At 34.8% G+C, this 13,810-nt stretch overlaps 1 protein-coding gene across 1 annotated transcript; it reads right to left on the bottom strand.

The window, feature by feature from the left end:
* Nucleotides 1–734: 734 nt before the first annotated feature.
* On the bottom strand, nucleotides 735–5,021 carry LOC136323346 (olfactory receptor 6K6-like). The gene is made up of 2 exons (XM_066255176.1): nucleotides 5,010–5,021; nucleotides 735–1,830 (listed from the first exon to the last, which is right to left on the bottom strand). Exons 1-2 carry the CDS (start codon nucleotides 5,010–5,012, stop codon nucleotides 871–873), a joined length of 963 nt encoding a protein of 320 aa, XP_066111273.1. The 5' UTR covers nucleotides 5,013–5,021; the 3' UTR covers nucleotides 735–870.
* Between the last annotated feature and the right edge of the window lie 8,789 nt (nucleotides 5,022–13,810).

A 13,810-nucleotide genomic window follows, 5' to 3' on the forward strand; every position in this document is an offset into this window, starting at 1 on the left:
CTGATATAACAAACCACATAATTTTACAGACAAGGAAATTATACAACTTAGTGACAGGAAATATAAACTCTGGTCTTTCAACCCCCAAATCCAATAATCTTTCTATGATCCCACAATCACCTGAGGATTAGAAAGTTCACAGAGAAAAGAGTAAATGACTACTGTCACTCATCAAAGATGTATAATGTTTCATGAAACCACTTTTTGTGAAAAAAAATTTGTTGAATTTCATTTCTTGGGAAAAAAGTATGTAATTGTGGGAGACAGAGAAAGATGTAGAAACCTCAAGTTACATCCTAGCTCTGTCACTACTTACCTATATGGCCTTGACATGTTGTTAAAGTTCTCTGAGCTTTAGTTTCAACATTAAATAAAGGTGATGTGTGACCTAATTACATTAGAATATTTTAAATTTCAAGAGAATTTGTATATGTGAAACTTTAAAATAGTTAATTGTTAGAGAAACATAGTGGACTGTTATTGTTATTAATTTTAACACACCATTGGGCCTAAAATTCTATAACACACTGTGTATAGGATGGCTGTTGAATTGAGTTTATGGACCAGCATATTGAACCACAGAAAAAAAACAGAAGCCCAGCTGGGAGAGGGAAAGAAAGAGGCTAGCTTGTGCTACAAAAGCAGGAGAACCAAATACAGTGCTTCAGCTATAATACACATGGTAAAGGAATTGATGTAAACAGGCTATGCAATTACTACCAATGACCTGGATGCAGCAGTTTTTCATTTTTATTTATAATAATAGAACAAATAACTCTGGCTATAGAAAGAAATTATAATAATTAACAAGTCATGGAACAGTAAAAGGACAAACTTCTAGACAATTTTCAGATTCTTTAGCATCTAGATCTATGTTCCAACCCTACCAGCTCTCTGGGGATAGCAGAAAAGCCTCCTAATAGAATCTTTCATGTCTTTGTTTCTCAAGCTATAGATAATGGGGTTGAGGAAGGGAGCCAGAATAACAAAAGTGACAGCAATTACTGTGTCACATAACACAGAGTAGGTGGCTGAGAATCGCAAATACATAACAGCTACACTGCCAAAAAACAGCAAAAACACAACAAGGTGGGCAGCACAGGTAGAAAAGGCCTTGCGACGACCCTCAGCTGAAGGTATCTTCAGAATCACCACAATAATCTGGATGTATGATAGGGCAATGACCAGAAAAGTAGCCAGGATCGCCACTGCATGGATGGCATCCACAATGACCATCAATGATGTATCTGTGCAGGCCAGGCTCAGTACAGGTGTGAAGTCACAGAAAATCTGCTGGATCTCATTGGAGCCACAGAAAGGCAGGGTAGCAATCCACACAATCTCAGGGAGTACAATGAGAAAGCCAAAGAGGCAGGATCCAGCTGTCAGTTGAATACAAAGTTTGGAAGTCATGATAGTTGGGTAATGAAGAGGACTACAGATAGCTATGTACCTGTCAATGGCCATCAGAGTCAGGACACATCCTTCAGTGTTACCAAGGGAATGGAAGAAGTACATCTGCATGAGGCAGCCCACCAGAGATATTGTCTTCTGTTCACTGACTAGGTTGGAGAGCATTTTGGGGATAGTGGTTGTCGTATACCAGATTTCCAGGAAGGAGAGGACACTGATGAAGAAATACATGGGGGTGTGTAGGACATTGTCCAGCTGGATAACAATAAATATCACTAGGTTCCCAGTTATGATAAATCCATAGATGATAATCAGTAGAATAAAGAATAATAGGCCACCTTCATGCAGATGCAAGAACAGAGAGAAGATAAACTCAGTGACCATCGTCTGATTCCCAGCAGCCATAAACTGTGACACCTGTGAAAAGAAGGAAGGAGACAAAGAAATACCTAAAATTGAAATGGTGATTATTCAATGAAAATTGCTTTCTTCTCCAGGAATCAGTTTCTTAAGCTGACTCTGGAACTCTAAAAGAGCCAGTTAGAAATATCTCTCAGCTATACTTCTATGATAGAAAAAGCTAAAATATTTTCTTTTGAACCCCTAAACAAATTTTTTTAAAAATATCTTCAATTGATGCATTAAAAAAAACTGACCCATAAATTTAATTCTCTGGAAATATTTTTTGGAGGTCCAGTCCCTTATTTATTAGTTTCCTCCTCACTCTCTGTTCTCTTATTTACTTTTAAAATGTTTATCTTTCTTCCAGCTATTCTCTCCTCTTGTTTTTTAGACAAGTCATTTTTTAATAAATATAAAGTCACTGTCAGAAGTTGTTCTGGCAATAATCCTTCATGAAACTCTTACCCATCTCATCTAGCCCTGATATCTAATCTGACACTGGCTAAAATGTTCATCTTTCTATCTCTGCCTCTTTTTGTTGATTTCATTGTAACATCTCTGTTGTTCATTAAGTAATAAATTCCCAGATGTCAAGAAATAATATTTCTTTCATTCTCTTTTTTTTCTCTATAATTCCACTTTCTCCTCTCCTCTCAATGGTTGATAGTGATATTTGTGCAGACAAAGCATCTCTCTAGAACCACCTTGAACCTAAATAGTGGCTGTTGAAATTTGGACAAACATATAACTCCTCCTCTTCTTAAAACATCACTCTTAAGACCCACAGAAAGGAAATAATTCTGGGTTTAAAAAAAATACTTCTATGTAACTATGGCTACCTTGGGATGGAAGTGTCACAAAAATCTGCTGCAATACAAAGTAGAACAATTTTTACTGGTTGAGGAGAAAAACAACAATGAAAAAGTTTGCAATGCTAATTACATTGATAGCACAATGCATTCATTACCTCTTACCTTCACTATTTTAACATCTTTTTCAGGGGACTTCTTACCTTCAACAAGTTATTCTACAGATAAACATTCCTAAGCATGACTTTTACTGTCCCTATTTTTAAAATATACATTTAACAGCAAAGCCCAAAGATCTTATCAGATACTCTTTGTCTTCTCTGTCTGATTTTTATTAAATTAAACAAAATTTGTATTGATGTTAGAGAAAGAGAATGAGAGAGAAAGAGAGAAGGGAACATCAGTTTGTTGCTTTACATACTTATGTATTCATTGGTTGAATCTTATATGTGCTCTAAGGATCAAACACACCAACTTGATATATTAGAACAATGTTTTCACCAATTGAGATTCCTGGCCAAGGCACCTCTCTGCTTATTATTCATTTTTAGTGCCAAAATATTTTCCACATACTTATGAGCTTGGTCAAGTAACATTTTTCTGCATTTTGATTTTTGTTCTTGTCCTTCTTTCCTTCCATTTTCTTGAATTCTTTCTGTTGCCAATGCCCATTAAATATTCCAATTATCATGAAAATCTCATTGATCCTTAGTGCCAGAAGTAAACATTCTTTCCTCTGACCTTTGAGAGCTTTATATGTTCCTCTTTCATGATTTCTAACACATCCTTCTTGCATTTTGAATATCTGTATATAAATAAGCATAATCTCCCTCAAGTAGACTGAAAGCTCCTCAGAAGGAACCATAAAAGACAAGTTATTGAAGAGTTCCCATGTAATGGTCATGAGACTAATCATTTTACATATTTTATTTCTTTTATTTCTACCTATGACAAATTAATATTGTTTTATAGTGTAAGGCTGGTGGTTGTGGTCATGAAGATTCGCATTAAATTCAGGCTGATGGTAAAGGAACTGTGGAGCCAGAAAATGGTGAGCCATACCAGTTTTTTGGAGGTTCGCATAGACAGGCAAGCCAAAAAAAGGAAGAAAAGAAAAAACAAAAAACAAAACAAAGGTCAGCTGTTTTCTCCAGGTATAGGTAGAAAAATTGAGAAGCATAGAAGATAGATAATGTGTCCAAATTCACATAACCAGAATCCAAAACAAAAACTGGAAGCCCAGTATTTTATTTTTTATAACAGTGGAAATTTTAGGTCCAGATTTTTTAGTCATTCTGTTTCCTGTTCTGAATACCACTAAAAGTTTAGAACTCTGTGGGGTATGAGATTGGAGAGCTAATTTTCTGTTTGTTTATTTAAGTCAAAAACAGAATAAAGTAAATACATTGCAGATTAGGGAAATCACTTTATAAAGAATATCTCTTGCCTTATGCCTTAAACTTAGAGGAGAAAAAATACAATAGATGGGCTTTCAAAGGGAATGAGCAATAGTACTTAGCAGACAGGCAGAGTCTACATAGGGAAAGATGTGAGAGATTTGGAGTTCTCTGACTAGAGTGACCAGCCGCTTTTTTGTGTGTTTTTTGTTGTATTTTCTCAGCCTATATATTGGAGAATAGACATGCTAACTAGTCATTACAGAAAAGAGGTCAACAAAGCAGGAGGCTATGGGGGCTAAGAGAAAATGGATGAAAAAGCTCTGTATTAAGTGGCCCATAAAGGGTAAACAGAGTGGCTACCTTGTTGCTCTGGGTGAGACCTTCTTTCTTACTAGTAAGGCTGAATTATTATTCATCATTCATATATTTATTAAATTAACATTCATATGCTGATTGATCTGCTGCTCTGTGTCAAACACTGCCATAAATTCAAGGGCTATATAAAGTTGAATGAAACATTATTCTTGCTTCTGAAAAAACATTTTAAAAAAATTTTAGAATGACAAATAATAAACATTGACATGGAATTTAGCCTACAAATATTCCTTGTCTAGTAAAGAGAAACTTGAATTAGATTTAGTCTTGGAACAAAAATATTAAATTTTTTGTGACAATTTACAGATGCAAAATTCTTTGAAATTCAACAAAGTTTTAGTGTTGAGAAGACCATAGATAATATCAGTATCTTCATCTGTTTACTGAACTATATTTTTTCTAATGTTTCTTCTAGATTTATTTACTCATATAACAAAGCTCAACCATGAAGTTTTATTCCATATATTAAGGAAATTTTACCCTGAAAGACTATGGCAAATCTGGTCCAGAAGGATTAGTATTTAAGGCAAGTATTGGGTAACAGTTAAGTAGTAAAAGGCAGATTAGCAGTCTGGATTGGATAATGCCCTTTCAATAGTTTTGTACTTACCATGTCTTTTGAGTACCAAAAAACACTCCCAAAATCTCCACAGCAACCTGACCTCCTTCTGCTAGTTTGTCAATGAGGATATAAGTGCCTCTGAAGAATCTCCAGGGAATATGAAAATGAAAGTTTGTCTTCCCTGAGAGTTTCTCTTTAGATGATGCAGTATCAAAGGAAAAAGATGTGTCTCACTCTCTTAAGGGACAAATTAGGGGAAAAGTATCACATAGTTAATGAGACATTCTCCAGGGTCAGGTCTCAAAAACTTCCAGGTAGTAAAATAATCTTGCCTCTCATAAAGCAGTGTAAAGCTGGGTGGGGTTCAGGGGAGTACCATAGATATAGGTGTTGGAATAGATTTTAATTAGGACCATGATTCTCTGGAATACAATCAATAAACATTATCTTCTTCTCAGGCTTTCCCTCATTTATTTATTATGCCTTTCATTCCTTCTGCTGACATACTACTACTACTACTACTACTACTACTAATAATAATAATAATAATTTAAAATACACACGACCTCATTTGATTCTTTTTATTTTTTTTAACAGAGACAGAGAAGGAGTCAGAGAGAGGGATAGATAGGGACAGACAAACAGGAACGAAGAGAGATGAGAAGCATCAATCATTAGTTTTTTGTTGTGACACCTTAGTTGTTCATTGATTGCTTTCTCATATGTGCCTTGACTATGGACCTTCAGCAGACCTAGTAACCCCTTGCTTGAGCCAGCGACCTTGATTCCAAGTTGGTGAGCTTTGCTCAAACCAGAGGAGCCCGTGCTCAAGCTGGCAACCTTGGGGTCTCGAACCTGTGTCCTTCCGCATCCCAGTCCGACACTCTCTCCACTGTGCAACCGCCTGGTACGGCTCCTTTGATTCTTAAAAGAATAATTTGTGTGCTTAAAATGGTTAAGATGGTAAATTTTCTTATGTGCTTTTCACCACAATTAAAATAAATATATATATATATTTGTATGAAGTAGACAAGATAAGAGTTATTTATATTTTGCAGATTGAGAGATTTGAAGAAGTTAGAGGCTTGCCCCAGTTCACATAAGCAATACAAAGCAAAAAAAAAAAAAAAAAAAAAAGAATCTTGATCTTCTGGGTTCCAGTCTAGTTAAACATTAACTTTATCCTTTAATTAACTCTACTGGTTTTTCTCAAATATATATTTTCTATCTTTATCTTTCACTTAACTTGCAGTATCATTTAACAGGATTTGGTTTATCTAAGAAAAAGAGAGAAAACAAGAATGATAAAAGACATTTCTAAAATATTGCTTATATCTCTAGTCCCATTTCCTTTTTCACTCTACTCCTTGCCTTACACTATAAATCTCAAGAGCCAAACTGATTCTAGTTATATTTTCACAATGCTGGTTTGGTTCATTGTTCTTTATATTTGTGTTTTTCCCTGTTTATCCCTTGTCCTGGAATTTCAACTCTGCCTTTATTTTCACCATCCAAAATACATGCACATACTTTACCTATATTCTTATAAATCTTTTAAAATTTAGCACATTATCCTATCTTATAGAAACTTTTTTTCTGATCTCTAGGCTGGTTTGGAGATCTTTTTTTATGATTCTAATGCTTTTAATTCATAATGTGTTGCTAAATTTACTTAGTTATATTTTTCTATTAAAGAAATTTGATGATTAGAATTATATAGTCATAATTGAACCACCAGTGCATAGCCCAGAAACTTACATGGAACTCAAGTAATGCATGTTTAATAGAAGAAAATAAATGAAAGTCTAGAAGTAAAAATACAAGAACAGTGTTTATAGGATATTAAATATGTTTGGTTTTAGTTAAAGGGCTTATAGAGTGAAGTATGGAGAAATAGAATAAGAGGGTCAGAAAATGTGGATTGTGAAAGTCTCAAATGTGAGGCATTGAGCTTTTTAAGATATCATCTTAAAAGATCATTAAAGATAACATTACATTTGAATTAATTTCAGGTACCACTATTGACAGATATAGGAACAGCGGGAGGTAAGGAGGGAGAGGGGGAGGGGAAGGGGGAGGGGCACAAATAAAACTAGATAGAAGGTGACGGAGGACAATCTGACTTTGGGTGATGGGTATGCAACATAATTGAATGACAAGATAACCTGGACATGTTTTCTTAGAATATATGTACCCTGATTTATTGATGTCACCCTCCCCCTCCCCTTCCCCCTCTCCCTCCTTCTCTCCCCCCCTCCATAACCACCACACTCTTGTCTATGTCTCTTAGTCTCGTTTTTATGTTCCACCAATGCGTGGAATCTTGCAGTTCTTGGTTTTTTCTGATTTATTTATTTCATTCCATATAATATTATCAAGACCCTACCATTTTGTGTAAATGATCCGATGCCATCATTTCTTATGGCTGAGTAGTATTCCATAGTGTATATGTGCCAAATCTTCTTAAACCAGTCTTCTATTGAAGAGCTTTTTGGTTCTTTCCATATCTTGGCTACTGTGAACAATGCTGCAATGAGCATGGGGCTGCATGTGTCTTTACGTATCAATGTTTCTGAGTTTGGGGATATCTACCCAGTAGAGGGATTGCTGGGTCATAACGTAGTTCTATTTTTAGTTTTTTGAGGAACCACAATATTTTCTTCCATAATGGTTGTACTATTTTACAGTCCCACCAACAGTGAATAAGGGTTCCTTTTTCTCCACAGCCTCTCCAGCATTTTCCATTACCTGTCTTATTGATAATAGCTAATCTAACAGGTGTGAGGTGGTATCTCATTGTAGTTTTGATTTGCATTTTTCTAATAACTAATGAAGATGAGCATCATTTCATATATCTGTTGGCCATTTATATTTCTTCCTAGGAGAAGTGTCTGTTCATGTCCTCTTCCCATTTTTTTTTATTGGATTGTTTGTTTGTTTGTTGTTGAGTTTTATGAGGTCTTTGTAAATTTTGGATATTAGGCCCTTATCTGAGCTATTGTTTGAAAATATCATTTTCCATTTAATTGGCTGTCTGTTTATTTTGTTGTCAGTTTCTCTTGCTGAGCAAAAACTTTTTACTCTGATGTAGTCCCATTCATTTATCTTTGCCTTCACTTCTTTTGGCTTTGGAGTCAAATTCATAAAATGCTCTTTAAAACCCAGGTCCATGAGTTTAGTACCTATGTCTTCTTCTATGTACTTTATTGTTTCAGGTCGTATATTTAGGTCTTTGTTCCATTTTGAATTAATTTTAGTACAAGGGGACAATCTGTAGTCGAGTTTCATTCTTTTGCATGTGGCTTTCCAGTTTTCCCAGCACCATTTGTTGAAGAGGCTTCCTTTTCTCCATTGTGTGTTGTTGGCCCCTTTATCAAAAATTATTTGACCATATATATGTGGTTTTATTTCTGGGCTTTCTATTCTGTTCCTTTGGTCTGAGTGTCTATTTTTCTGCCAATACCATGCTGTTTTGATTGTCATGGTCCTATAATATAGTTTGAAGTCAGGTATTGTAATGCTCCCAGCTTCATTCTTTTTCTTTAGAATTGCTTTGGCTATTTGGGGTTTTTTATACTTCCATATAAATCTGATGATTTTTTTGTTCCATTTCTTTAAAGAGTGTCATAGGAATTTTGATGGGAATTGCATTAAATTTATAAATTGCTTTGGGTAATATGGCCATTTTGATTATATTTATTCTTCCTATCCATGAACAAAGAATATTTTTCCATCTCATTGTATCTTTTTCAATTTCCTTTAACAATGGTTTGTAGTTTTCATTATATAGGTCCTTTACATTCTTTGTTATGTTTATTCCTAAGTATTTTTTGTTGTTGTTGTTGCAATCATGAAGGGGATTATTTTTTTGAGTTTGTTTCATTGTTGGCATATAGAAAAGCTATGGACTTTTGTATGTTAATTTTGTATCCTGCGACCTTACTGTATTGGTTAATTGTTTCTAGTAATCTTTTTGTGGAGTCTTTGGGGTTTTCAATGTATAAAATCATATCATCTTCAAAAAGTGATACCTTTACTTCTTCTTTTCCAATATAAATGCTTTTATTTCTTTCTATTGTCTGATTGCTCTGGCCAGAACTTCTAGCACCTCGTTAAATAAGAGTGGAGAGAGTGGACAACCTGTCTTGTTCCTGATTTAAGGTGGAAAGTCCTCAGTTTTATGCCATTTAATATGATGTTGGCTGATGGTTTATCATATATGACCTTTATCATGTTGAGATATTTTCCTTCTATACCCATTTTGTTGAGTGTCTTAAACATAAAGTTGCGTTGTATTTTATTGAATGCCTTTTCTGCAACTACTGATTAAATCATGTGGTTTCTTTCTTTGTTTTGTTGATATGGTGTATTATGTTAACCGTTTTACGTATGCTGAACCATCCTTGAGATTCTGGGATGAATCCCACTTGATCATGATGTATTATTTTTTTAATATGTTGTTGAATTCGATTTGCTAGTATTTTGTTTAGTATTTTAGCATCTGTATTCATTAGAGATATTGGTCTGTACTTTTCATTTTTTTTGCCTTCCTTGCCAGGTTTCGGTATGAGGGTTATGTTGGCCTCATAAAATGTGTTTGGAAGTATTGCTTCTTCTTCAATTTTTTGGAAGACTTTGAGTGGAATAGGAACCAAGTCTTTTTTGAATGTTTGATAGAATTCACTAGTATAACTGTCTGGGCCTGGACTTATTTTTTGGGAGGTTTTTAATAGTTTTTTTCTATTTCCTCCCTGCTAATTGGTCTGTTTAGGCTTTCTGCTTCTTCATACCTCAGTCTAGGCAGGTTGTATTGTTCTAGGAATTTACCCATTTCTTCTAGATTGTTGAATTTGATGGCATGTAGTTTTTCATAGTATTCTACAATAATTCTTTGTATATCTATGATGTCTGTGGTGATTTCTCCTCTTTCATTTTGAATTTTGTTTATATGAGTCCTTTCTCTTTTTTCCTTCGTGAGTCTTGCCAAGGGTTTGTCAATTTTGTTGATCTTTTCAAAGAACCAGCTCCTTATTTTATTAATTTTTTTCTATAGTTTTTCTGTTCTCTATTTCATTTATTTCTGCTCTGATTTTTATTATTTTCTTTCATCGGCTGGTTTTGGGTTGTCTTTGTTCTTCTTTTTCTACTTCCTTAAGGTGTGAAGTTAAGTGGTTCAATTGGGTCTCTCTTGTTTGTTCATATAGGCCTGAAGTGATATGAACTTCCCTCTTATCCAGGGGTATCAAACTCGCGGCCCATGGGCCGCATGCGGCCCACCGAACAATTTTGTGCGGCCCGCAGATTAATCCACGAAGTTCAAAATATATTGGATAAAATTAAGTAAGCCTAGGGGCCTACTTGTATTTTTCATTTCTCTAGCATCCTAGCTAGATATTAGCTTAGTTAACAGCAGTTGTGATGCGAACTACAGTTTCTGGTCGTTTTGTGACACTGAGTAAACTGCATGTACGATTGTGCTTGTTGTACTGATTTTTTTTTTTTTTGTTTTCAACTGCAGTGAGAAAAGTGTTGCGTAACAGTTGCCTTTTGTAGACCTAGTGCGGCCCGCTGAACGGCTGTGATCTTGCTCTGCGGCCCACATTCTGAGTTGAGTTTGAGACACCTGCTCTTATCACTGCTTTTGCTGCATCCCATAGATTCTGATATGTCGTATTGTCATTTTCATTAGTCTGTATATATCTTTTGATCTCTGCGCTTATTTCTTCTTTGACCCATTCATTTTTAAAAAGTATGTTGTTTAGTTTCCACATTTTTGTGGGTTTTTTCTCTCTTTTTTTGCAGTTGAATTCTAGTTTCAAGGCTTTATGATCGGAAAATATGCTTGGTACAATTTCAATTTTTCTGAATTTGCTGATGTTGTTTTTGTGGCCCAACATATGGTCAATTCTTGAGAATGATCCATGTACACTGAAGAAAAATGTATACTCTGTCACTTTGGGATGAAATGTCCTGTAGATGTCTATCATATCCAGGTACTCTAGTGTTTTGTTTAAGGCCAATTTATCTTTGTTGATTCTCTGTTTGAATGACCTATCTAGAGCTGTCAACGTTTTATTGAGGTCTCCAAGTATAATTGTATTTTTGTAAGTTTTTGTTTTAAGGTCAATAAGTAGCTGTCTTATATATTTTGGTGCTCCTTGGTTTGTTGCATATATATTAAGAATTGTTATGTCTTCTGAATTCAGTGTCCCCTTAACCATTATGAAATGGCCATTTTTTTCTCTGAGTACTTTTGCTGTCTTGTAGTCAGCATTATTAGATATGATTATTACTACACCTGCTTTTTTTTGGATGTTATTTGCTTGGAGTATTGTTTTCCAGCCTTTCACTGTGAATTTGTTTTTATTCTTGTTGCTTAGATGAGTTTCTTGTAGGCAGCATTCAGTTGGACTTCCTTTATTAATCCATTCTGCTACTCTGTGCTTTTTTATTGGTGAGTTTAATCCATTTACATTTAGTGTAATTATTAACACTTGTAAGTTTTTTATTGCCATTTTATAGATTGCTTTCTGTTAATTTTGTGTCTTGTTTGATTCTTCTCTTTCATTTTTCTATCTTTTGTTTTTTTTTGGTTGTATTCCATACATCTTTCCTCTGTTGCTATCTTTTTTATCTCATGTGCTTCTGTGGTGGTTTTTTCAATGGTGGTTACCTTTAAGTAATGAAAAGGGTCCCTACCCTGTTCATTGTAGTGCACTATCTTGTGAGTACTTTTGTACTCCATCGTCCTTTGCTACTGATAATCTCCATCCTCCCCCCCCTTTCTTTTTGTTGTTGTCATAGTTAAAATTTGGTTTTATTGTGTTCTTCTTGGAGCTTTTACTTGTGGCTTTGGGTTTTTTTTTCTTTGTCTGATTGGAGAACCCCTTTTAGTAATTCCTGGAGTAGGGGTTTTCTGATGATAAATTCCCTCATCTTTTCTGTATCTGTGAATGTTTTTATTTCTCCTTCATATTTGAAGGACAGGTTTGATGGGTATAGTATTTGTGGCTGAAAGTTCCTCTCTTTCAGGACTTTAAATATTGGGGTCAACTCCCTTCTAGCTTGTAGAGTTTCTGTTGAGAAATCAAATGATAATCTAATTGGCCTTCCTTTATATGTTGTATTCTTTTTCCTGGCTGCCTTGAGAATTTTTTATTTGCTGTTGGTTTGTGCCAATTTTATTATGATGTGCCTTGGAGTAGGTTTGTTGGGGTTAAGAAAACTCGGAGTTCTGTTTGCTTCTTGAATTTGAGGCTTTAGTTCTTTCCACAGGCTTGGGAAGTTCTCATCTATTATTTGTTTGAGTATGTTCTCCATTCCATTTTGTCTCTCTTCTCCCTCTGATATACCTACTATTCTTATGTTATTCTTTTTGATGGAGTCAGATAATTCCTGTAGGGCTATCTCATTTTTTTAAATTTTTGAGTCTCTTTCTTCTCTCTGTTGTGCCTCAAGTTGCTTGTCTTCTATGTCACTAATCCTACCTTCGATCTGTCCTGTTCTATTAGCTAAGGTTGTTACCTCGTTTTTCAGCTTGTGAATTGAATTTTTCATCTCTGTTTGATTTGTTTTTACAGTTTCAATTTCCTTGGAAATATATTCTTTGTGTTCATTGAGTTGTTTTCTGAGCTCCCTAAATTGCCTTTCTGTGTTTTCTTGTATATCTCTGAGTATTTTTAGGATTTCTATTTTAAATTCTCTGTCGTTTAACTCCAAGTTTTCCAATATATTAAATTTTTTATCCATAGATTTTTTTCTTATCTATCTGTGTTACCTCTCTTTCTTCTGTATCCATGATATTCGATTTTCTCTTCCTTAATGGCATCTGAGGGTGGTTTTGTTGATAGTATTAATGAGATTTAATAAAGAATAAAAAGTTAAAAAATAAAAAATAGAAAAGAATTAAAAAAATTTAAAAAAAAATTATTCCCCCCCCTCCTATTTTCCTCTCCTCTCCCATCTTTCTTGAGAAAATCTTGTGTTAAACTGTGAATTATATTGTGCTAAATAGAACAAACATTGCCTATAATGGAAGGCCTGAGTTGGGGAGAAGTAATAAAGGGGCAAAAGAAGGGGATATGGACCCACAAAATGCAAGTAAGAAAAAAATTTGGGTCAAGAATACAATGATTTGCTTTTAGGTGTTGGTTGACTAATAGATATAATAAGAGGAATAAGAGGGAAACAGGAAAATTGGGGGGAAAATAAAAAATTACTATTGTATTTAGTGGAACAAGAACCAGATAAAATGGAGAGCCAGGGTTGGGATTACTGCTAGTGAGTTAAAAAAGTGAAGTAAACCCCCCCCAAAATGCCACAAACATAAATTTGAGTCCCAGATAATATAATTTGTCCGTTATTGAGGTTTGAATGAGAGGAGACGTAAAGGAGAAAGGAAGAAACTAATATAGAGGGAGAAAAGAAAGAGAGAGAGAGAAAAAAAGAGGGAACCACTAAAAGAAGAAAAAAGAAAAGGAGAGAGAGAGAGAGTTAAGGGTTTTGGAGTGCAACCCTCATAGAGAGAAAGGAAGAGGAAAGAAAAATAATGGGAGATGTAACACTTATGGGTAGTGTAGTTCAAGGAGAGGAGAGAGAAAGACCGGCAAAGAATTAAATGACCAAATTGGAAAAGGAAAAAAATAATTAAGATGTGAAGATAAGAGGAACAAATGAACAAATATAATAAAATGGGATAGGTTATAAAGTCTGTGAATTATTCTTGATTTTGAGAGGTTATCTTCTTGCTTTTTCTTTTCTTTCCCTCTTCTTGGTCAGTGACTCTGTACCCCAGGTTCTGCCCCTGTGGCACGCTCAGGTAGAGGTTTGCAGTTGATAAGTCTCTATGG

This window comes from Saccopteryx bilineata, chromosome 2 (assembly GCF_036850765.1).
Source record: "Saccopteryx bilineata isolate mSacBil1 chromosome 2, mSacBil1_pri_phased_curated, whole genome shotgun sequence".
In the NCBI taxonomy this organism is placed as follows: domain Eukaryota; kingdom Metazoa; phylum Chordata; class Mammalia; order Chiroptera; family Emballonuridae; genus Saccopteryx; species Saccopteryx bilineata.